Source organism: Xiphophorus hellerii, chromosome 7 (genome assembly GCF_003331165.1).
Source record: "Xiphophorus hellerii strain 12219 chromosome 7, Xiphophorus_hellerii-4.1, whole genome shotgun sequence".
Classification (NCBI taxonomy): domain Eukaryota; kingdom Metazoa; phylum Chordata; class Actinopteri; order Cyprinodontiformes; family Poeciliidae; genus Xiphophorus; species Xiphophorus hellerii.
The window spans coordinates 18,008,729-18,033,213 of NC_045678.1; the positions used below are offsets into that span (position 1 = coordinate 18,008,729).

The 24,485-nt window shown below is 40.4% G+C and overlaps 1 protein-coding gene across 1 annotated transcript; it reads right to left on the bottom strand.

Moving 5' to 3' along the window:
• Positions 1-31: 31 nt before the first annotated feature.
• Positions 32-24,444, bottom strand: cers6 (ceramide synthase 6). The gene is made up of 11 exons (XM_032567015.1): positions 23,672-24,444; positions 21,676-21,781; positions 21,439-21,569; positions 14,653-14,710; positions 12,545-12,595; positions 12,360-12,452; positions 5,363-5,491; positions 4,422-4,528; positions 2,303-2,459; positions 1,970-1,993; positions 32-1,014 (listed from the first exon to the last, which is right to left on the bottom strand). The coding sequence occupies exons 1-11, from the start codon at positions 23,839-23,841 to the stop codon at positions 859-861; spliced, it is 1,182 nt and encodes a 393-aa protein (XP_032422906.1). The 5' UTR covers positions 23,842-24,444; the 3' UTR covers positions 32-858.
• Positions 24,445-24,485: the final 41 nt, after the last annotated feature.

Consider the following 24,485-nt stretch of genomic DNA (forward strand, 5'->3'; position numbering starts at 1 on the left):
CTCTTGCACATACACACCAAGACACATTTGATATAATTGCATTTTTTTATTATTGAATTATTCAAACAACTCATATGTACCTCATGAGAGGACAAATTGCCTTTAATTTAATGATAACCAGAAATGTACGAGAATATCTAACAAAATGATTGGATAAAGAATACAGCATCTAGCCATACCTGATGCACACACAGATACTACCGTTATTGACATCTCATATACATATTGAGTGAAGAATGTATTTCCAAATGTGCATAAACTTCACATTATCATTCATTTGTAAGTGATAAAAAAACTCACGGTTTTGGCAAGTCTTTGGGGGTGTAGCGATAAAACTGAATCCGGCTAATACTCTGATGTTTAGGTGAAAAACACAGCTGTTTCTGTTTTAAGATTATGTCAACACTGACATCATAAAGAGAAGAAGAAAATATGTCTGACTAAAAACTTGTAAACATGTTCATCCAAATCAAATAACAAAAAAGACAAACTTAAGGGGAAAAACACCCCGTGCAGTGTGTCAAACTGCTGTAAATTAATGTAGCATGCTTTGACCATAAAGTGAAATGCTGTCATTCATTGGCTAAATGAGTGTGTTGTACCGATTCCCTAAATTTGCCAGTGACTGTAGTTTGATGCAAATATATAGCTGAAGAGAAATAAATTGCACAACAAAATTAATAAAGAACCAATGACAAAACAGCATTCACATAAATCTATCAATAACTTACAAAGATGAGATGCTCATGTCTCCACCATATGTCTAAAGTCACTCTCCCACACACGCATACATATGCTGACACACAGATAAGTGGGTAGTGTCTGCAGCATGGCTCCATTCGCATGATATCGGCTCAGTTAGTGTTCGTCTGGGTACGGGACTCCTGTCAGGTAGCCATTGGTCCCGTTTTTGTTGGTCCCATTGGTGGTGCTGCTGTGGTGCTTCTGACTGGGAGGAGGGCTGTCATCCTCATCAGAGCTGGACTCGATGTCACTGCGGTCATCTTTAGAAACCTGCAGAAATGAAATGATCATTTATAGCTTTAATTTATCTACACTTTTTATTTGATCCTTTAAATGTGGTTGACATATTATGTGACTGTTAAAAAATATTTTTTGACAGATTAAAACAGGTGCTGGTTGAAATGATCTCACTCACTCTATTGTGTTTATTGGAATAAGAACTTGACGACTTGAGCCCTACTGGTGTTTCACTGCACTCATAATAACATTCTGATTATGTATAAATAAAAACAGGCATTTTGCACTTAAAAACCTAAATCTGAAAACATTGTTGAACTCAAAATCACAACATTTTAACTGTGCCATTTCATTTGATCTGAAAGAAACAGACAAAGGCGTTTGTTTACTTTTTTATCATGACTATTAGTATTAAATGTCCAACATAGAACAACAGTTTACTGTTGTAGCATGTTTGCTGGTAATTTATAAGTGGGATCTGGTTCAAAACTCATTTTTACTTTTTAATACCTTTGTTGCACGTTTTCTGTTATTATTGTTAGGAAAACCTTTCTTAACCATTAGCCTTAGTTAGTATGTGTCAGCATTGATAAAGTAAATGTTAGCATGCTAATGTCACTGTTAGCACAATAATTTGCGCTTTTGTGGGCTAATATAAGATTCACAATCATATGTGTGAATACTACAAATGGGGTGCCAGTATGCAAAAATAAGTGTTAGCATGCTATTGTAAGTGTTATTAGAATATGTATGTTGATTTTAGCGTTGCTATTGCTTGAACTCATAATATGAAATAATTATATTCAGAGAACTTTCAAACAAATTCCATACACAGCAATTTAAAGACATGGAGCAATGGCATATAACTAATCAAAAGAATCTGATGGTTAAATACAGTACAAGTCTGAAATAGATATTAAGTATAAATAAAAATACTGAATGTACTGAGCCGTGGTAGTTATGCATTTAGTTGTGTGGAACTACTTACATGTAAAGGATTCCACTTCCCCACCTTGAAGATTGCAAAGTAGTATGAACATAGAATAGATATATTATTTGATAGGAAAAAGTACAACAGTTCTTCTCTTTATTTATTAGATACATTAAAACAACAAATTCAGATGCTAAACATTATGAATGTAATAATGTAATTGTTGGGGTGACATTTTTTGCATTTTTTAAAAATAGAAAGTTATTCTGTGAAAAACACAGGAAAAACAGCACAAGAATACTAACCTTAATAGAAAACTTTTTTACAGTATGATAAAACAAGAAGCATACATTTAGGAATGATGCAGAGGAGAAGAGTCTGGTGACTCACCTTTCCTTTGGAGATGGCTCTGCATGCTGTCTTCACTATGAGGTAGGACCAGAATGAGTGAAGAAGCTGCAGTAAGACCAGAAGGAGGTTGAAGACCCACCAGGATGGGTACGGGCCTACAATCTCCCAACTCTCAAACAAAGTGGTGTTTAAAATCCTTCAGCAGCAGGGAGAGAATGACATGTTAAAGTTTTACGTTTTGAAAGGAAAATTTAAAAAGGTCAATTCTTTTTCTTACATAAAAAAACATAAGATGTTGGATACAAAGAACTCAGACAATAATCCTGTCATCAACTTGGATTCTCTTAATTTCTACTCTTCCTTCTAATCTCTGGGACTTTCATTTCTAATTCAAATGCAAATTCCTTAAGTTGAAAATAGGACTGAGCAACTCTTTAGTCTTTTTTTTATTACAGAAAACATGCCTTTGACATTGACTCAATTTCAGGAGAATCTATATGTGGTGACTTTTGAAACTGATGTCAGAATCTCCCCCAAACTATTGCATATGCTTGGCGTCACAATTGTTTTGATGCTTTATCTCTTTTGCTTGGTCATGCCTTTTCCTTCTAGTCAACTTTCCAGAAAATATGGCTGAATATAGCATGCTGATTGGACAGTTTCTTTTGGAATGGTCTTTTGTGGTCTAGCCTTTTTGTGGAGTGTTTTAGTGACTGTCTGCTGGGCAGCTGTCAAGGCAGCAAGTTTTTTCAAGATTGTGTACACTACAGTGCAACCATGAAATCAGTATAAAAAAATGGTTTTGTAATTTTATTTAAAAAAAAAAGAATTTGGGGGTCTCATTAGCTGTAAGACATAATCATAAAAATATAAGATATAAATGTTTGAAATGCATATATCTAACATGTAAATTTCTGATTTTGAAAGGAATTATTGATTTAGTTCTATATATTTTAATAACATTTTAATCTAATGAGATTTACAAGCAACACAAAATTAATCAAAACAGCTAATGAATACAAAGAGATCATCTGCAGTCTCTATTTACAGCAACTAAATGTTATGTTGAGGATCTGAGTTCAATTCATCCCTGGTTTGTTCCTTGCAAACAGCAGCCTGTGAGCCATCCTCCAGATACTGAAGTCATGGCAACAACTTTAAAAATGGTGCAATGGAGGAACTGACTAAAATATAGTGCAGAATCATTACATGACAGTTTGAAATCAAAAACAGGTAACTAAGTGATTCAGATAGGTCTAAATAGCTTAAAACTGATTTACATGCCACAAAGGCTTTCTTATATAAAATAAGTCATTCAAATTCTGTCTTTAGATTGAATTTTAAACATGCATCAAAATAGCATAAATAGCATTTGGAGAAAGATTAAGAGATTCTATTAGAAGCAAAAGTGGAAAAAATTTAGTTGCCTGACCCAGAATGTAAATCATGCCTACATTCATTTAATGAAGTCCTGATCGCACAGCTGCTGCTGCTGACTGAAAGATGACTTTTGTGTATTCAAGGGCTGAAATTAGATTTCTGATCTCCTAATATCTTGAGCCAGTTTTAATCAGCATTTTCAGGGGAATGCAATTAGACAATTGTTTGGGTGGAAATAAAAAAAAAAAAATACCGTAATTAAAATTGCTTTTTTCTCCAAAACAAAAATGAAGTTGGATTAGCCACATGTTAGACTATATTTAAAAAATCCCCCAGACAGAAATACGTTTCCATAAATAAACACTTATTTGATGTTTCGATAATCACATGAATTCATTGGTTCTGTCTCCAGTGGTAGAGTAGAACCACAATGATTTGCTTTTCATGAGCTGGTTTTTCTTTCTTTGAAAGGTTAAAGCTGTAGTATCCATAGTAACTATTACTTAGCAACAACATTCACACAAATCTGTCCAAATCGCAAACCATTGTGGAGAAAGGAGTTTAAAAAAAAGGACTGAGATCTTGATGGCTCTGATGTGCATTTTCGAACATGAGCTACTAAAACATGTTGAGTTGAGGCTGCTCAGGATTTGAAGCTCTGGCTGCCTGTAAGATTACTGAACTGTGTGCAAATGCAGGCACCTAACACCGCTGTACTTAAGTCTCTCATCAACGGAGATGCTAGTTTTGGATCACAGAGAAAATAAATAATTCTTACCAGATGGGGTAAACTCCCAGCCTGGAAGTTATGAAAAGAATTGCAAACATTGCAAACAGGAGGTTGCACAGTATCTGACATTTGGCATAGTTGGCCATCTTGGCAGCCTGGAATAGAATAAAAACAAAAACCAGAAAGACAAAAACCACAAATATTACCGACAATGCAACAGATAGAAGGTTCTTTTCCTAAAGCATGAGTCAAAAATAAATCTCATTCCGTCTAGATACATAAAACAAAACAGCTAGAAAAAAAATAAACCCCCAAAAATATTGAAGTTAGCTAAACAGATAAAGCTGAAGATGAATGTGGAACATGGATACAGCTTGTGTTTATCACTCACCCACATTGTTTGAACTTCTTTCTCTGACTGTGAATATGGTCAAGTTTATACATTTGTTTTTGTAGCTACTATGTCCTGTTGTAGGACGATCAGCACACATTTGCCTTACCTGAAGGGCAGGTCCTCCTGACTTTCAAATTTCTAACAGTTATAAGAAACTGATCTTTGCAGGAAGGAACAAAGTCATGAATAACTAATTCCTCCTAGAAACTCCAATTAGCATAAACAATCAAGTGTGAATAACATAATGCTTCACTTACATGCATTTTTAAGAAATGCTGTTAAAGATACAAACAATACATCTGCAATCATCCTATTGCTTCCTTGAGCAATACAACCAGTACATATTAATCTGAAAGCACCAAGCTAGATCACATAATTGACATAAAAGGAGATCCACCTTGTTTGACAGATGAAGGGACATGCTTAGTGTTGTACGTTTTGCCTTTTAACTGTGAGCCACAAAGCAGGGTCAGGATTTACACATGGATTGCAGTCTATTGTAATGAACATATCTCTGAACACCCTGCTGTTGACATAAGCTCATTTCTCAGATGCTCATCCATCTACAACATTTAATCTTCTGGCAGGGTCTCACCTCTATCAGCACGTCGGCTGCATCGTGTAGACACATAACCAGAGTTCCCACTCGTGCCATGTTGTTCACATAAGAAAATACGATGAGAGAGATCGCTGCCACGTGATGCAGGAACATGATCAGAAAATCCTGCAGAGACAGTTGCCAAGGAAATATCAGGCATCTACAGAAAGTATTTTTAAACATCACTGCATATGGCCTTTAAATAGAACTAGCTAATGCACTTTTCATATCTTCAGATTTATGAACATTTGTGCTGCAAATTGTTGTACTTGAGTTTGGCAGAGCATGCAAATTTATTCAGTCCTTGAAGTTTGCTAAATCCACAAACATATGTATTTTATTGGATTTGAAGTATACACAGGCAGGACATAATTGTGAAGTATAAGAAAATGGCATGTGCTTTATAAAATGTTTAATAAAGCAACCTGAAAACTGGTGTGCATTAGTATTTAGCTTAGTTTTTTTTTATGTTGTCCTTTCTTCTTTGCAAAATAGCCAAACGATGTTAGTTTAGTGGAATTTTAGAAAATATCTTCTCCTTCTTTGTTTGTAAAACACAAAAAGGTATTTACTTTGCCTCTTCTAGCTGTAGCCACATTAATGTGAGGCTCATTGTGTTTTCACCCTAATGGAACTTAGGAAGGGTTTAGATAAGAATGGAAAGCTCCTGCATTTTCAAGGTTTCAAAGATCTTTGTTAACGTCCTAATGATGAGCCAGAAATGTCAGTTCCCAGACTCCTTGTGAGAAACTCTGTGATAACCCAAATATCAGTAGGTAGTGACTCAAAGTCTAGATAGAACAGACCAGTCTTAACAGACACTGGACATGCTTGCTGTTCTCATTCTTGCAAGAATTAATAAAGTACTGTTTAAGTGAAAATCACCGATCTCTGCTTGGTAACTAAGCGTGACAGTTCGTCAGGGGAAACTCCTCTTTCTTCATTTATATGTTTTTACGTTTAGAGTTTGACTAGACCATTTTAGCTTTTAGTCATTGTAGCTTTGAGTCTGACTATATGTTTGTGGTCATGAGCCCACTGGAAGGTGAGTCTCCATCTTAGACTTCACCATTTTTATTCTGGGATTTTCTGTTTTTAGCTTCATCTATCTTGTCACCAGCCTTGACCAGCTTCCCTGTCCCCGCTGAAGAGATGAACCCCCACATCATCATGCTGCTACCATGTTTTTTTGACATGATGTATGTTGGGTGATGTGCATCATTAGCCACATGTAGCATTTTGCTAGTAGCCCAGATGGTTAAAGTTAAATTGCTGTCATGTTTAAAGCTTTAAACAGCTTCACAACTTCATTGGTGGCCTGTATGCTGTGTTCCTTGCTCTTCATAATGCTGGTTGTTCACCAGTGTTGTCAACAAACCTCTGATGCCTTCACAGAAGGTTAAATCACACACAAACTGTTCTGTTTACCAATTATTGTAGGTAATTTCTGAAGGTAAATGGAAAGTTTATTTAGAATACAACTCAGTAAAAGGGGCCATGAAACAAAAACCTATCACATTTTTCTTCACACATTTGACATATTTTTTTTCACAATAAAATTTGCAGCTTTATGTTCATCTGTTACAATAAATTCCAATAAATGACATCAAAGTTGCATTTGCAACGTGACTAGTTTCAATGACGTTTTCCAATGGTTATGACTTCACACTCAAGATTATTTGTAGCATTACTACCACAAAATACCCTAAAATCAAAAAAAAAAAAAAATTAATAAAATGAAATTAGAAACCAAATAGGACTTGAGCTGAACATTACTGTAACTTAATAATAAAATCAGCCTGTAGTACCACCTTAGTATCACCCCATAAGTTTGGGATAGCTTTAAATGGAGCTCCATGTGAATGAAAATGCACGTAGAGACATGGGCATAAGTGACCTTGCAATTCTTTAGCTACCAGAAGGTTTTAGCTGTAAGCAATTAGAACCAGTATAGAAGGTTAAGTAAATTAGGAGGGAGGATGAAAAGGAACAGGATGGACACAAGATGCAGACTGAAAACGAAGGCAAGAGTGTGCAGGGAGAAACATACTGGAACTGGCAGGAGATGCAGAGGACCCTCCTCAGTCTAGTGCTGTGCATGAAATAAACTGAAAGGAGAAACAAAAACAGAAACACATGCCAACAGTCAACAGAGAGATGACAGAGTGGAGGCAAACAGCATGGCATCATGGAGTCTGCTCTGAGTGCAGAGAGTTTGATGGAAAGGGCAGAGGGCAGAGATGTGGATGAACCAGAGGAAGGAGTAACAATCATGACTGTGATACATGCAAACAACAAATGAACCAAAAGTGTTGCCAATTTCACAAAAAATACAATAAAATAATAATAAAAAAAATGGATGTGAGAGGCTATGAGTTGGTGAACTGACCAAGTTGAACTTTAAAAAAAATAACAAACTACAATATTGTCTAGCTACCAGAGTGGCAGAACACATTGCAAATATTGCATCATCACAGTTTAATTTGTAAAATCTCAATGGATGGTTTGTAAATTTACAAGCCAATAAAATATTGTGCGTCTTTGATGATGCCTGTAGAAACGCAAACATGAGCCAGCTAGTGACGAAAATACTAGCTGGCAAAGTCAGAAGCACCGTAATAGCATATGAGAAAGAGAGGAGTCACAAAATGTTTTATTTATCACAAATGATCACATTGTTTTGTGATATTTGAATTCAAGCCCTGATATCTAACAAAGTAAAACTTTAGGTGATATTATTAATGATAAAAGTTAATAACTTCAATTAAAAATGGGGTAATATAAACTTACAGCATGCTACTGTGCACCTTTTTGGGTATTATTTCTTGACAATAAATAATTTTCTTAATTTTAGTAGAGATCAGTTGATTCTCAACTTGATTGGCCCTAAATTAGAAATCCTATTTTTCCCCATACAGTCAATGCACCATATTTAGCGCTAAGAGGTCCTGTGAACCTCTTAGCAGCCCGCTCCTCCATGGGCTGCCACCTTATCGTGGTGGAGGGGTTTGAGTGTCCCAATGATCCTAGGAGCTATGCTGTCTGGGGCTTCATGCCCCTGGTAGGGTCACCCAAGGCAGACAGGTCCTAGGTGAGGGACCAGACAAAGAGCAGCCCAAAGACCCCAATGATGAAGGAAAACTTTGGACTTGGTGTTCCCTCGCCCGGACGCGGGTCACCGGGGCCCCACTCTGGAGCCAGGCCTGGAGGGGGGGCACGATGGCGAGCGTCTGGTGGCCGGGCTTTTACCCATGGAGCCCGGCCGGGCTCAGCCCGAAGAGGAAACATGGGCCCCCCCTCCCATGGGCCCACCACCCGTGGGAGGGGCCAAAGGGGTCGGGTGCAGTGTGGGATGGGTGGCAGCAGAGGGAGGGGACCCTGGCGGTCCAATCCTCGGTTGCAGAAACTGGCTCTTGGGACGTGGAATGTCACCTCTCTGGTGGGGAAGGAGCCGGAGCTAGTGCGTGAGGTCGAGAGGTTCCGGCTAGAAATAGTCGGTCTCACCTCGACGCACGGCTCTGGTTCTGGAACCAGTCTCCTTGAGAGGGGCTGGACATACTTCCACTCTGGAGTTGCCCAAGGTGAGAGGCGTCGGGCAGGAGTGGGCATACTTGTTGCTCCCCATCTCGGCGCCTGTACGTTGGGGTTTACCCCGGTGAACGAGAGGGTAGCATCCCTCCGCCTACGGGTGGGGGGACGGGTTCTGACTGTCGTTTGTGCTTACGGGCCGAACGACAGTTCAGATTACCCACCCTTTTTGGAGTCCTTAGAGGGGGTACTGGAGAGTGCTCCTCCTGGGGACTCCCTTGTTCTGCTGGGGGACTTCAACGCTCACGTGGGCAATGACAGTGAGACCTGGAGGGGCGTGGTTGGGAGGAACGGCCCGCCCGACCTGAACTCGAGCGGTGTTCTGTTGCTGGACTTCTGTGCTCGCCATGGATTGTCCATAACGAACACCATGTTCAAGCATAAGGGTGTCCATATGTGCACTTGGCACCAGGACACCCTAGGCCGCAGTTCGATGATCGACTTTGTCATCGTTTCATCGGATCTGCGGCCGTATGTCTTGGACACTCGGGTGAAGAGAGGTGCGGAGCTGTCCACTGACCACTACCTGGTGGTGAGTTGGCTCCGGTGGTGGGGGCGAAAGCCGGTCAGACCTGGCAGGCCCAAACGTGTTGTGAGGGTCTGCTGGGAACGTCTGGCGGAATCCCCTGTGAGACGGAGCTTTAACTCCCATCTCCGGCAAAACTTCGAACACGTCCCGGGGGAGGTGGGGGACATGGAGTCTGAGTGGACCGTGTTCCGTGCCTCCATTGTCGAGGCGGCCGATCGGAGCTGTGGCCGCAAGGTTGTCGGTGCCTGTCGCGGCGGCAACCCTCGAACCCGCTGGTGGACACCTTCGGTGAGGGATGCCGTCAAGCTGAAGAAGGAGTCCTATCGGGCCTTTTTGGCCTGTGGGACTCCGGAAGCAGCTGATGGGTACCGGCGGGCGAAGCGGCATGCGGCTCGGGCGGTTGCTGAGGCAAAAACCCGGGCGTGGGAGGAGTTTGGAGAGGCCATGGAGAAAGACTTCCGTACGGCTTCGAGGCGATTCTGGTCCACCATCCGGCGTCTCAGGGGGGGGAAGCGGTGCAGCACCAACACTGTTTATAGTGGGGATGGTGTGCTGCTGACCTCTACTCGGGACGTTGTGGGCCGGTGGGCAGAGTACTTCGAAGACCTCCTCAATCCCACCAACATGCCTTCCACTGAGGAAGCGGAGCCTGGGGACTCTGGGTTGGGCTCTCCAATCTCTGGGGACGAGGTCGCCGAGGTGGTTAAAAAGCTCCTCGGTGGCAGGGCCCCGGGGGTGGATGAGATCCGCCCGGAGTTCCTTAAGGCTCTGGATGTTGTAGGGTTGTGTTGGTTGACGCGACTCTGCAATGTCGCATGGACATCGGGGGCAGTTCCCCTGGATTGGCAGACTGGGGTGGTGGTCCCCCTGTTCAAAAAGGGGGACCGGAGGGTGTGCTCCAATTATAGAGGGGTCACACTCTTAAGCCTCCCTGGCAAGGTCTATTCAGGGGTCCTGGAGAGGAGGGTCCGTCGGATAGTCGAACCTCGGATTCAGGAAGAGCAGTGTGGTTTTCGTCCTGGTCGTGGAACGCTGGACCAGCTCTACACCCTCGGCAGGGTCCTGGAGGGTGCATGGGAGTTCGCCCAACCAGTCTACATGTGTTTTGTGGACCTGGAGAAGGCGTTCGACCGTGTCCCTCGGGGAGCCCTGTGGGGGGTTCTCCGGGAGTATGGGGTACCGGGCCCTTTGATACGGGCTGTCAGGTCCCTGTATGACCGGTGTCAGAGTCTGGTCCGCATTGCCGGCAGTAAGTCGGGCTCGTTTCCGGTGAGAGTTGGACTCCGCCAGGGCTGCCCTTTGTCACCGATTCTGTTCATCACTTTCATGGACAGAATTTCTAGGCGCAGCCAAGGTGTTGAGGGGATCCGATTTGGTGGCCTTAGGATCTCATCTCTGCTTTTTGCAGACGATGTGGTCCTTTTGGCTTCATCAGATCGTGATCTGCAGCTCTCGCTGGAGCGGTTCGCAGCCGAGTGTGACGCGGCCGGGATGAGGATCAGTGCCTCCAAATCCGAGGCCATGGTCTTGAGCCGGAAAAGGGTAGAGTGCCTTCTCCGGGTCAGGGGGGGTGTCCTGCCCCAAGTGGAGGAGTTTAAGTATCTCGGGATCTTGTTCACGAATGGGGGAAGAAGGGAGCGGGAGATCGACAGGCGGATTGGCGCAGCGTCTGCTGTCAAGCGGGCGCTGTACCGGTCCGTCGTGGTGAAGAGAGAGCTGAGCCAAAAAGCGAAGCTCTCGATTTACCGGTCGATCTACGTTCCCACCCTCATCTATGGTCATGAGCTTTGGGTCATGACCGAAAGAACGAGATCGCGGATACAAGCGGCCGAAATGGGTTTTCTCCGTAGGGTGGCTGGGCTCTCCCTTAGAGATAGGGTGAGAAGCTCAGTCATCCGGGAGGGACTCAGAGTAGAGCCGCTGCTCCTTCACATCGAGAGGAGCCAGTTGAGGTGGCTCGGGCATCTGGTCAGGATGCCTCCTAGACGCCTCCCTGGTGAGGTGTTCCGGGCACGTCCCACCGGGAGGAGGCCCCGGGGAAGACCCAGGACACGCTGGAGGGACTATGTCTCTCGGCTGGCCTGGGAACGCCTCGGGATTCCCCCGGAGGAGCTAGAAGAAGTGGCTGGGGAGAGGGAAGTCTGGGCCTCCCTTCTGAAGCTGCTACCCCCGCGACCCGACCTCGGATAAGCGGAAGAAGATGGATGGATGGATGGATGGAGGTCCTGTGAACAACAACACTATCCAGTATAGGAAGAAGTACTAAGTGAAGTTATTTTGAGTATAAGCAGGATGTTCAAACACGATGCCTGAGAAACCACAGCAATGTTACAAGGTTTTTCTATTTGGTTTCAGCTGCTAGGACGTACTAACAACACTGTAATCATTCTGTCTGTTCTAAAATATTATGAACCAAAACCTTTGTGCCTAATTTTGATCATATTTTTAATGACTCAAAACAAAATTACACCTAAAAACGGGTGGTTTGTTCACGTATTTCTAGACTTGAAAAGTGTGGAACTTTTACATTTGTAAAGGATTTTATAAAAAATGGAAGGATGCTAAATATATATTAGGCAAACAGCTGCAAAATAAAAACGATGTCAGTGGTATCAGTTAGGAAATGCTTGCAGAACCTTTTGGGCATCACAAGATTTTTGGATTTTTGATATTTTGCTGTTTCTCACATGAGTAAGGCAGGAAACCAACTTCAGGCCAGACAGGCTATATATAATTGTTTCTATGTAAGAACAGTGAGTCAGAAGAGGTTGGTATTTATGACGACAATGGTATTTTCTATAGTGATTCATTTTAAAGTGAATTATAGGTGTGATTTTAGAAGGAATGTTTTCTGAGTGATGCTGTAGTCATCCTTACCTTCCTCCTGATGTCTGTGAAGCGAGAAAAGAGTAAAGACAGGTAGAAGGACAGCTCCAGTATGTAGTAATAATGGATGTCCACAGTCAGAGGCTGCATACATATAAGGAGAATGTCTCAGAACATTTTAACCAGAAGGAGATACATTTTTGTAAAGTTGTTGGAAGATTTTTCTTAACTTTTACCTGGTAAGGGTAGTTGTACCAGCACTCTTTAGTGTTCCACAACCATGGAGTCTGAAGGAAAGAATCAAATAAACATTTTTGACCTTAATTAAAATGTCCCTATTACTAGAGGTAAGAGTGGCTGTAATCCAGGACTAAAAAATAAAACTACAGTGAATGAGACAAAGAGATTACACTGCATGTTCTGATGGGAAAAAAAGCTGAACTAAAGAGCCATTGGAGTCTACACTTAAATTCTGAGTAAATGTGTTACAAGCAAACTGTGACCCATCACTGTGTTTGAGTTTAGTTCTCCTGCACTGCTTTCCAGACCTGCTCTATTAATAAATCCCACGGAGGTTGGAGGCTGGCGCCTGCAGCACCAACTGCCGGGGAGTGAGCTATTTTTCACAAAGTGCTTCGTCATGCAACTTGTGTCTCAGAGACTTTTTCTTCCAACTCTCTCTTAGCTCCTGCCGTGATTGCTATTATGTATGCACTTTCATGAATATATGCATGAAATATGTGAAACCTCCTGAGCTCTATTTTTCAGTAATAATCAGTCAGCTGACTCATTCTCAGATTTATCTCCCGTGGCTTTTTGTTCTTAGCGTTCAGCAGAATCAGTACCTGGCAGATTTTTAACTAGGAGTACTGGGAGGCTCTGATAAATATTGTTGCAGCTTTTTAAAGGTGAGAATGCACCTATTTAAAGAAGATGCTTTGGTGCAACAATGCAACAAGAAAGAACAAGGAATTGTCAGCCCTAATACTAAACATAAAGAACTTTTAAAAAGCTAAAGTTTGTAGCAAAAATCAACATTTTAAATGACCAAATGTGAGTAATAATGCTTTAAAAATATTTAATGCAGTCAGAGAAGTTGAACTGGCAACAGAACATTACTGGAAGAATCATTTATTATCATTGCTATTTTACCGAACAAAATAAAAATTGTAAGAACATTTTAACTTTTGCACACTTTTTAATAGACATTATGCATTATTGAGGACATTTTTAGAAGCCTATCACACTTAAAACTTCAGATACAAAGACTTTTTGTATCAATTGTCATATAAAAAGTCACAATATATTTACTTATTACAGCTGCAAGCTGTTTGGGGTATGTTTCTAACAGATTTGCACATTCAGCTTTTGCAAAATATCTCAAACTTACTCAGATTGGCTGTAGAAGTTCTGTAAATAGTATCTGGTAATTTATGTTTATCCACAGATTCTCAATTTGACTTAGCTGTGACAGGGTCACTCTAAAGCTTAAATAATCTTTGATCTAAACCAGTTTTTTGTAGCTCTAGCTGTATGCTTATTGTTGTTGTCCTGCAGGAAGATTAATCTCTAACATTTTTAGTCTGAGGTCTTCTGGAGCCTCTAACAAATTTTCTAACATCACTGTTCTGTGTTTAGCTCCAATCATCTTTCCATCAAGTCACACCAGCTTCCATGTCCCTGCTGAAGTAAAATTTTCCCACAGCAAGGTGCTGTATGCTGAAAGAAGGTCCTGGATTCGATTCCTGGCCTGGGATCTTTCTGCATGGAGTTTTCATGTTCTCCCTGTGCATGCGTGGGTTCTCTCCGGGTACTCCGGCTTCCTCCCAGAGTCCAAAAACATGACTGTCAAGTTAATTGATCTCTCTAAATTCTCCCTAAGTGTGAGGGGGTGTGTGCATGGTTGTTTGTACTGTCTGTCTCTGTGTTGCCCTGAGACAGACTGGCGACTTGTCCAGGGCGTACTCCGCCTCTCACCTGAAACGTTCGCTGGAGATAGGCACCAGCACCCCTCATGAGCCCACTAGGGACAAGGGTGTACAGAAAATGGATGGATCAATGAATGTTTTATAATCTAACCTTATTTTATACGTTTCCCTGACCTGTCTGCTGCAGTCTTTGATCTTCATAGTTCTGCTTGTTCACTAATGTTCACTAGCAAAACTCCGAGGGCCTTAAAAACATATATATTGAGATTAAATGACACACTGATTACATTGGATTTTAAGGAATGATCCCCAAAATTATGAAAATGTTCAAGGGGTGGGATTACTTTTGCAAAACACTGTATGTACTTCTAGCTGTGCCATTTACATTAAAAGACTGGGGGTTAAAAGAAGCTTACCTTTTTAAGAAACCGCACTCCATAGGTGAAAATATACAGATAGAATGTAAATCTCCACCTGGAGTAAATAAGAAGAAAACATATTCAGTGTTATACATTTTTTTCTTCACTTGTTGTCAATTAATCACTCAATCTCCCAGTAAATTGCAGCTACATTATGATTAGACTGTCAAGACCATCATGACCTTGACACTACAATAATTGTAACAAGTTCTTTTGAGCCTTTGAATGTTTACCTGCAAATCCATGTTAGTTGCAGGTGAAATATTTCACTTCTCTTAGCTTCTTTTTTAATTAGAAATTTACAATCTTTTTGTTGAGAAATCTATGTTGAATCAAAAAGAAGGTTCATTTTCACAAGTAAAGACTAAAAATGTGGAAATATTAAGATTTCAAGGAATCTTGTACCATTAGTTGTGCTGTACAACATTAATTTATTTCTATCACAAGATAATTGTCCTGTGCAGACAATCGGTGACGTGTTCCTCTTAGGTCTGCTTCCAACCTTCCCCGCTCTGTGCTTTAAATAATCCTGCATATACTTTAGTTTCTGCACAGTGATGTGATTAGGAGTCCTGCCTCTGAGGTTTACAAAGAAGATATTGCTGGAGCTGACACGGCTGTGATCAAAGACTTGCTGACAAGGAAGACGTGCCTACTTTATGAAAACGGCTCTTAACAGTCAGCAAGGGAGAATGAGAATTTAAAACTATCCAACAAGCAAAGGCAAATCTTCAGCTAAAACCATGCAGGCTACATTCAAATCAATCAAATTCAGTTGAAAAATATTTTATTAATCCCACTGGGAAACAAGGACACAGGATTTTCTGCCCAAAAAAAAAAAAAAAAAAAAATATATATATATATATATATATATATATATATATATATATATATATATATATATATAGGTGGATGAGAGAGTAGAAACATAGCTTTCCTTTTTATTTTTTCAAACACAGATGCTCCAGCTGACTTCAGTTAGACCTGAAACCCTCAATAACTCAATGAAGAGGAGCATGAATCTATATTATCAGAATGTATCCATATAAGCAAAATCTAGTCCTTTTCTGTGGTTGTTTGAAATATCCAGTTGTAAGCCAGTTGTAACAAACAGCAGACAAATAATTACAAAGACAACATACATCCTATGGGAAAGCATCATTAGTTGCTTGATGTGCATGATCAAAAGTATTGTAAAAACAAATTAACGAGCGTACCTGGCACATAGTAAAAGACTGTTGCATGGCAACTGGTTGATCGAGCCTGCGAGAGTCTTAAGTGTGGCTGAAATGCTGCCATGCACAAAAAAATATCCCAATGACTCACAACAGCATTCTTTGAGTAGAGTTTCTGAAGTCAAACACCGGTGTTTTTTTTTTTTGTCGAAATTGCTGACACTTTTTCAGACAGCACAACCTGCTGTTGAGATAAATGATGATTTGTCATTTAATTATCAAGCATTAGCACCCAACAGAGGGATGCTTGTTAAGTGTAAACAGTGACAATTTTGTGCTATGATGAACTCCCCTTATGGTATAAATAAATTGCAAAATATTGTTTAAATACCGTTTTACTAACAGAAAATAAACAAGGCCTATTGAAATGCTATGAGACAAATGCTGTCCCTTCAAAATAACCACATATCCAAACAATAAATTGTTCCTGGTAGTAGGCCGAACTGTTTTATTCCAAGAGCTAAAACAGGGGCAAAGACAATTACACACTTATTCTGGTTAATGATAGGAACAAAATAATAAAAGTTGATGCTGCTTCGTTTACTTTACCTTCTCCACGAAGGATTTAAGAGTATTGATTGGCAGTTAATGGTTTGTTTTCACATGACTCAGCTTTTTATCTTTTGTTTAATTTATTAGGGAATTGATTTGCACAAGTAAAAAAATGGTAATGGCCTTTTATTCTAAACAGCAGACAGTGTCTTTGGTTTCACAAATACACTCCTGATCAAAATCTTAAGACCAGTCCAAAAATTGCAAGAATTAGCATTTTGCACCATTGAATCTTAAGAAGGTTCTAAATAGAGCTTCATAATGTTAAAAGGACAAATCAGTGCAAGAGACAAGAACATTTGAGCAGGGAATTGTCTGAAAACTGCATTTACACTCAAACATGATTTTTTCAGCTGATCAAAAGTTTAAGACCATAGTCTTTAAAAGCCAAAAGCTGTGCAAACATCTGGATTCCATGTCATTTTCTGTGAAGTCTTTACACTGTCAAGACCTCCTGATGGCAAAAGCAAAAAAGCTCACTGACTTTGAACGTGGTAGGATTGTTGAGCTGCATAAGCAAGGCCTCTCACAACGTGCCATCGCTGCTGAGGTTGGACGCAGTAAGACAGTCATTTTGCATTTTTTAAACGATCCTGAGGGTTATGGAACAAAAAAGTCAAGTGGTAGACCCAAAAAAATTTCACCAGCTCTGAGCCGCAGGATCCGATTGGCTGTCCGTCAAGACACGGGACGATCCTCTACCCAAATTAAGGCCATTACTGGTGCTGACTGCAGCCCAATAACCATCAGACGGCATCTGCGAGAGAAGGGCTTCAGAAACAAAAAACGTCTTCAAAGGCCATGTCTTCTTCAACGCCACAGAATTGCCCGTTTGGACTTTGCAAGGGTGCACCAAACATGGGACATTGAAAGGTGGAAGAAAGTTGTCTTCTCTGATGAGAAAAAATTTAACCTTGATGGTCCTGGTGGCTTCCAACGTTACTGGCATGACAGGGAGATCCCACCTGAGATGTTTTCTACACGGCACAGTGGTGGGGGCGCCATCATGATTTGGGGTGCGTTTTCCTTCAATGGAACAATGGAGCTTCAGGTTGTGCAAGGGCGTCAAACAGCAGCTGGCTATGTGGAGATGTTGCAGCGGGCATCCCTCATGACTGAGGGCCCTCGTCTGTGTGGTAATGATTGGGTTTTTCAACAGGACAATGCTGCAGTTCACAATGCCCGCCTGACAAAGGAGTTCTTCCAAGAGAATAACATCACTCTTTTGGACCATCTTGCATGTTCCCCGGATCTAAACCCAATTGAGAACATTTGGGGATGGATGGCAAGGGAAGTTTACAAAAATGGACATCAGTTCCAGACAGTGGATGCCCTTTGTGAAGCCATCTTCAACACTTGGAGCAACGTTCCCACTAGCCTCCTAGAAACACTGGCATCAAGCATGCCTAAACGATTGTTTGAAGTCATCAACAAGAATGGTGGAGCTACTCAATACTGAGTCCTTTTTTTTGACACTTTGTTTCTGTTTTGGGGGGTTTTCGGGTTTTTTTGAGCTATGGTCTTAAACTTTTGATCAGCTGAAAAAATCATGTTTGAGTATAAATGCAGTTTTCAATTAATTCCCCGCTCAAAAGGTTTTGTCTCTTACGCTGATTTCTTCTTTTAACATTGTGAAGCTCTACTTAGAACCTTCTTAAGATCCAATAGTGCAAAATGCAAATTCTTGCAATTTTTTGACTGGTCTTAAGATTTTGATCAGTGTATGTCTCAAACTATTTCAAAGAATCTATAAATCTTGAAAAACTTACTACAGCTTCGACCAATCAATATCTTGTAGTTGTTTTGTTTTTGTCTCAACTGAAAGGGGCATAGGGCAAAAAACAAGAAAACTTCAATTGCTCCTTAATTGTACTTTCGTAAATAGAAACAGTTTTGGAGAATTCAAACTGTGCTTTAAAGAATTTCTGTTTAGTGCCGAATAATCCAGTTCCGATTTGGCCAGTCTAAGGATTAAAAAAAAATCTCATACTATTTTTTTTAAATTTTATCCTAGATGTCAAGAACTATTAAGTGGTTCTTTAAGTTTACCCAGTCAGAAATAATGATTTTAGATATTAACTTTTTTTATTTTGTTTACATTGTTTACAACACACGAGCGCCAAATCCCCCTTAAGTGGATATTTAAATATGCAACAGAAAACACACAACAAAAGCCCCCCACTGCCTATATTGACTAAAACCCATGTTGAGGTGATGACATTTCTTTACTCCTTGTAAAAGCAAAGACGATAGTGATAGAGAAAGAGAAGTTCAGCAACTGGAGCCGGTGAGGACACCCAGCCTACACTCATCTTGTCGTAATAAGGAAAATCTGAAGAGAAGATGAACTGTAGAACCTCACTGTAAAAACTTCACTTTCATCATCTAATTTTATTTATTTTAATCCAGCTGAAATTTTCATTCTAGGAGCTATCCCACTTTAGGTTTCTTTCTCAAAATAGAAGTGTGATCTTAGTTACTCTTTTTGCTGTATATTTGGGGTAAGAAAAGACAAAAGCTTCCAAACAAAAGCTCTATGCAGTCATCATTATTTCTCAGTAAACATGCTTTCTACACACTGTGTGTTTGCATAATGAAAAGAATACAAAACAGATCAGCGGTCCACACAACGGAGAGACAAAGAATCCTATCAGTCTGGGACAGCTGGGCACGAGAGCTTAATTACAGCACAACTGCTGCAGAAGGGACTGAAGCCAACCTCGTCTGGAGACCCGCAACATCCGAGGCAGACAACCTGGACAAACTATTGCAAAGCCCAGAGGTCTGCAATGCTAATTACGCTGCAGATAACAGCGTCCGCGCAGTTGTTTCTTTAACCGCCAGAAAGCATGGTTGAAAAGCTGAGAGGGGCAAAATTCCAGTTTCTTCTTGAGCAAGAGAGCGCATGTTTTTGTCTTCTGAGAATCCTCTGTGATGTTGTAACACGAGTCCAGTGGTCTAATCAGTCAAATGTGTTCTCCTGAGAGAACAGCAGCCTCAGGCGGATCAGGGGATGCGAGGCTCCCTGTGTCTCAGACTGTCAGATTTGCTCCGATGGTGTCAGACATGACTCGGCTCTGACAACAAAACTGGCTCTTTGGCCTTTAACATCACGCTGCTAAGTAACTACAATCTCCCTGATGGCAAACGCATTACTGCAGATTAGCCAGCTCTTTGTTCGAATCTTGAGTGGGTTTCTTATCAAATGGCTTTAACTATTAACCCACAGCATGAAAGTGGTTAACTGGAACTGAAGCATCATTTGATTCTCACTTAAAAGGCCAAAGTAGCATTTCAACTTCTGTTTGCCAAAAGGAAAAAAAAAAAAAAGAGATTATTAGATATCCACTGGATATGTTCTGAAGAGCAATCACATAAAATCTAAAGATTATTAAACATGAAAAAATTTAAATTGTATTTTTAGTTCTAAAATTTTTGAAAACTTTCCAGTTTTTTGGTGCCTTTGCTTATTTTTCTCATTATGGTGCTAGTGGCAAAGTGCAAAATAGAATTACAGTTTTCTATTTACAAAGTTTACGGATGCATCCCTTGAGTTACGTTCATGATTTTAGAAGTTGTAAAGAGTTTTCTGTTTGCTTATTCTATGTTATTTTATTGTTTTAAATGAGACTGCCTTTCCCTAACCATTTCTTAAAAACTGTATTTTGCCTGTAAACAATACAGAGGGACACAGTGGCATAGTTGTTAGCACTGTTACCTTGCAGCATGATTGTCCTGGATTCAAATCCTAATCAGGAACTTTCTACGTGGTTTCCATGTTCTTTCCATGCATGCTACGGTTCAACTTTTTTTTGAAGTGTAATCTATTTTGGGTTATTTGGCTGCTCTAAACTGTCCACAGGTTTCAATGTGTATGTGTGTATACATGGTTGTCTTTCCTTTGTGACAACCAGTCTATCAATGGCTTTTTGGTAGAACAGAGACCAGTTCATTGAGCACTGGAGATAGGCACCAACTGACCTCTGACCCTATACTGAATAAACCTCGTGGAGCATGGATGAAAAACAAGGTTTTACTTCTTTCTGAATTGCTGCATTGTCTTGTTTTGTGGGTCATGTAATGGTACCAAGGCAAACCATAGGCTCCAGGTCAGTTTCACCCTTTACCAACTCATCCCTCCATGATGACATTTCACCCCATTTTACTTCCACTATCTACCAGTAAACAATCAGTTTCTTACTCATGGACTAAACTCACTTCATGTCTGTTTATTTCCATTAATAGTAGAGTATTTTTAGGGTATTATGGGAATTCAATAAACCAATAAATACATACAAACAGCTTATGAAGGATTGTGGTTCTGATCATGCCAGTCAACTCATGAAATATGACAAATGAACCAGCAATTAGTCCCATGACTAAATTTTCCTGCAGAAAAGTAATTTAAATTCTTGCTAGTCAAATCAGGTGTGAAAGAGAGACAGCTCTATTTTTACACCTGAAAAATATAAACTGTACCCAACATTCTTGGATGTTGCCTGATATTGTACTTTGCAGACAAATTTCAAGGATGTAGACTTCACTATAAAATTTCCAAAACTCAAACTGACATTTTAAGCTCTCCCCATTACCATCTCTAATTTGTCTAAGTGATTCATTTTTCTTGTTCCCTTTCAGGCAGACACAAAACTGAGCTCTACCTGCACAAGGCATGAGAGGGAACTTTCAGTAAGCATGAAAACCTGCTCTGATAAGGTTATCAATCGTCCCTGCTTTTACTACTGTCACTGCCTTTCTTATTGATGCATGGCAAAGCAGCACAGCCTATTCAAATCAGCCCTGACTTATACATCAGCTTTGTCAGTGAGCCAAGGCGAAGCACTGATGCAGCAATCGACATTAGGCAGATACACAGGCAACTGTGATAAGATTTCTTTGGCAGGTTACGAATCTGTCATTTGTTTTTAGTCAAACTTGGGTGTTGTTCACTGCAATATAGTTGACATGTGGCTAATTTAGGAGTGATATGTCTTACATGCTTTCACAGAATCTGGCGAGGGTGCTCGGCTTCTCCTGGTTGCGCCGTTGTCGAAACCAGCGCTGGATGGTGCGCACATCCCAGTCAAGCTGCTTGGACAGGCCCTCCAGCCTCTTCTCATCGGGATGCTAGCAAAAAAAAAATTAAAGCACCTCATGTGTTGGGTTAATATTTTTGATGCAGAACAAATTTATTAAACATATTATAATCAAACATAAAAGCACATATCATCACCTTGGTTATAGCAGTGAAAACCTTCTCTAAGATAGCATTGGGCTGTGCCTTTTGTGGCCCATTGGCCTGGATCTTCAGGCCCATTGCACATGGTCTTGCAATAAACCTGCAAGAAAACACACATCATAAGAGTTCAAAACAATGCTTCATGTATGAAAGAGCAACAAAGACTGAAGGTACTTTAAACCATTTAATAGTCTTTTATCCAAAGGCTATTAATCCTATATAAACTTCAGCATCATTTAGAGTGCCGGAGCCACCCACAGACAGAATGGTACCCTTGGCAGAACGCCATAACTCCCACATTAAAATTCTCTGCTGTGTTTGGTTAAAATATACAATATACCTATGTATTTGTTAAACTGAAACACAGAAATGAGCAAATGTGTTATCTTAGCTAATATCTATTCTTTTACAGACTTTATTTCTATGACCACTATCACTACAAAAATATCTAAATATATGTATATATATATATATATATATATATATATATATATCCACAATTTATTTACCCTATTTATTTTACTGTGGAAAGAGCTGAAATATGTATGATTTTGAAGAAAACTATATAGAATATTCTAAAATAATTAAGAAAACAGTGGAAATGACTTCTAATTCTACTAAATCAGCCATGTTATTTTTTTTAACAGAAGTTACACTTTGCATAACACAAGGAACGCACACTACACATTAACTGGACATGGTGATAAGCAACAGAAAACGTAATCTTGGTTCACTTGACAGAAAATAAAATATTTTTTGTTTTTAATGTGCTAATACCCTGACAGCTGAGCCATATGCTCCATATCAAATATAACATACCTTTTGATTATAACATACACAAGCATTTAGTAAAATAAAAAAGAAAGGAAGTAATAAAGTAAGTAATAATTAATCATTAATAAATAATTGACAACTGTCTGTGGTTGCTTGTATGCACAGCTCATGTTGGCCGTGACCTTCCTGAGAGTGTTTGTGCTGGAAAATCTGCAAAATATATGAATCCACAGTTTTTTCCTTTTCTAATTATTTCATGACTAATGTAGACTACATATTGAGCTTGTCTTTGCAAGAGATGTATGGAAAACAAATCCCAGACTGGGCTGTCCATAATAATCCCACTAACTACCTATATAAGGTTAAAATTTGGACCCTTATGGGTCTTGATAAAATAATTTTCTTAATATCCATTTGAATTTTAGCTGATTTAGTCAACCGCCATAACAACTGCCTCTTATCTAATGACTGCTGGAGAAAGATACCAGCCCCCTGTGACACTGCAAGGAGTAGGAATAAAAAATGGATGGATGAATGAATAGATGGATGGATTTATGGATACAACCCAATTGGGATGCATAGACAGTATTTTATGCGCTATGACTTACTACCCATTCGAGTGGGACACATTTTAGCTGCCCATTAAGCAATATAACAATATGTCAAACAGTGTTAGTGATTCTGTGATGGGTGTGGATAATGGGCTTAACTGGAAGAGGGGCACCTGACAAAATTCTGCTTTGGGCCCCGTGTAATCTTGGTTCGGCTCTGCGTTTTACTGAGATCTGTGAGGCCTCGGTGACTTTCTATGATTATAACTGCTGCGATCGACACAATATGAGACATTCTTATTATTCTACAATAAAACTCAAACACAGGCAAAATTCATTTAAAGCACAACTCGACTGAAATAAGAAGAAAAGCACGTCAATAGTTAGGAGCCTATTTCTTGTTTTGTGGAAAAAACAGGTTTGGTGTGCAGGGACAGGTTAGGTCCGGTCAGTCGGCTCTGACAGAGGCATCAAAGGCAAACAACGCTGCAGGCCTGCAGAAGAAGGATGATGAACCGTGGTGATTTGTGAGCTAGCCAGATAAGATGGCATTGTTTAGGGGGGGGGGGGACAGACAGCGGACAGCGGCGCGACGTCTCATCGACACAACAAAAGCGCATCCCCATCACCACCTGCTTCATTCGCCCCGTCAGCTCAGAACCCACCTCTCAAAAACCAGCCGTATCATAAAGATGCAGAAAGCCAGAGGACAAGCCAGATAGAGATCCTCGGCTTGCGGGAACGTCGCCTCATCTGTGTTTTTTAAGTCAGCCCAGGTCACATTATGGGGGAGCCAGAAGCGCTCGTTCCAGAACCACGCCAGAATCCCGGCCATCTCCCTGCAGCAAGACGCGATGGAGGAACGGAGGGCTCGCTGCGTCTCGGAGGTCTCTGTCGGGGAGATCCGACTCGCCTGATGAAGAGATATCCGTGTGCGACCGCCGTCCGTCCGCTTCCCTTCAACTATCCCAGTGTAGGGAAGTAGACTCAATCAGCTCCTCAGCAACTGATTGGTGCGTTCAAATGTCATGTAATAGTCCTGTCAGTGAGCGTAATAAAAATATCATACTACGGGTCTATCAATCTAAACCAATTGAGAAATAGAAAATGTCACAATGACACTCAGTATGGGTTATTGTGTAGATGATGCGTACATTACTTCTTTTATAATGCTTATTTCATGTGTAAGTCTACAATCTGCGATCACGTGCCTTTTGGGTCAAGACCTTAATGCAAAACATTCTCACAGACAAACTCAACTGATTCTTCATCAAATTAAGCTAAATGCTGGATATGCGACCACAAAATGCAACAGCGTTGTTTAAATACAAAGAGTAACTTGTCAAACTCTGACATCTTCTGACCAATTTGAGGTAGTACCCCGGAGATGTGTCAATTTTTAAAATATTTGACATCAAGCGCTTCTGCTTGTTTCTTTTTGCTGTACTACTACTACTACTACTACTACTACTACTACTA

What these genes read in the sequence shown, in the direction of transcription:
- cers6 (XM_032567015.1), bottom strand. Translation starts at nt 23,841, where the DNA reads ATGGCCGGGATTCTGGCGTGGTTCTGGAACGAGCGCTTCTGGCTCCCC. An exon ending in GCCAGATTCTGTGAAAGCAT is followed by an intron (nt 14,711 to 21,438) that starts GTAAGACATATC and finishes TATTTACTCCAG; the next exon opens with GTGGAGATTTACATTCTATC. An exon ending in GAGCCATCTCCAAAGGAAAG is followed by an intron (nt 1,994 to 2,302) that starts GTGAGTCACCAG and finishes GCAATCTTCAAG; the next exon opens with GTGGGGAAGTGGAATCCTTT.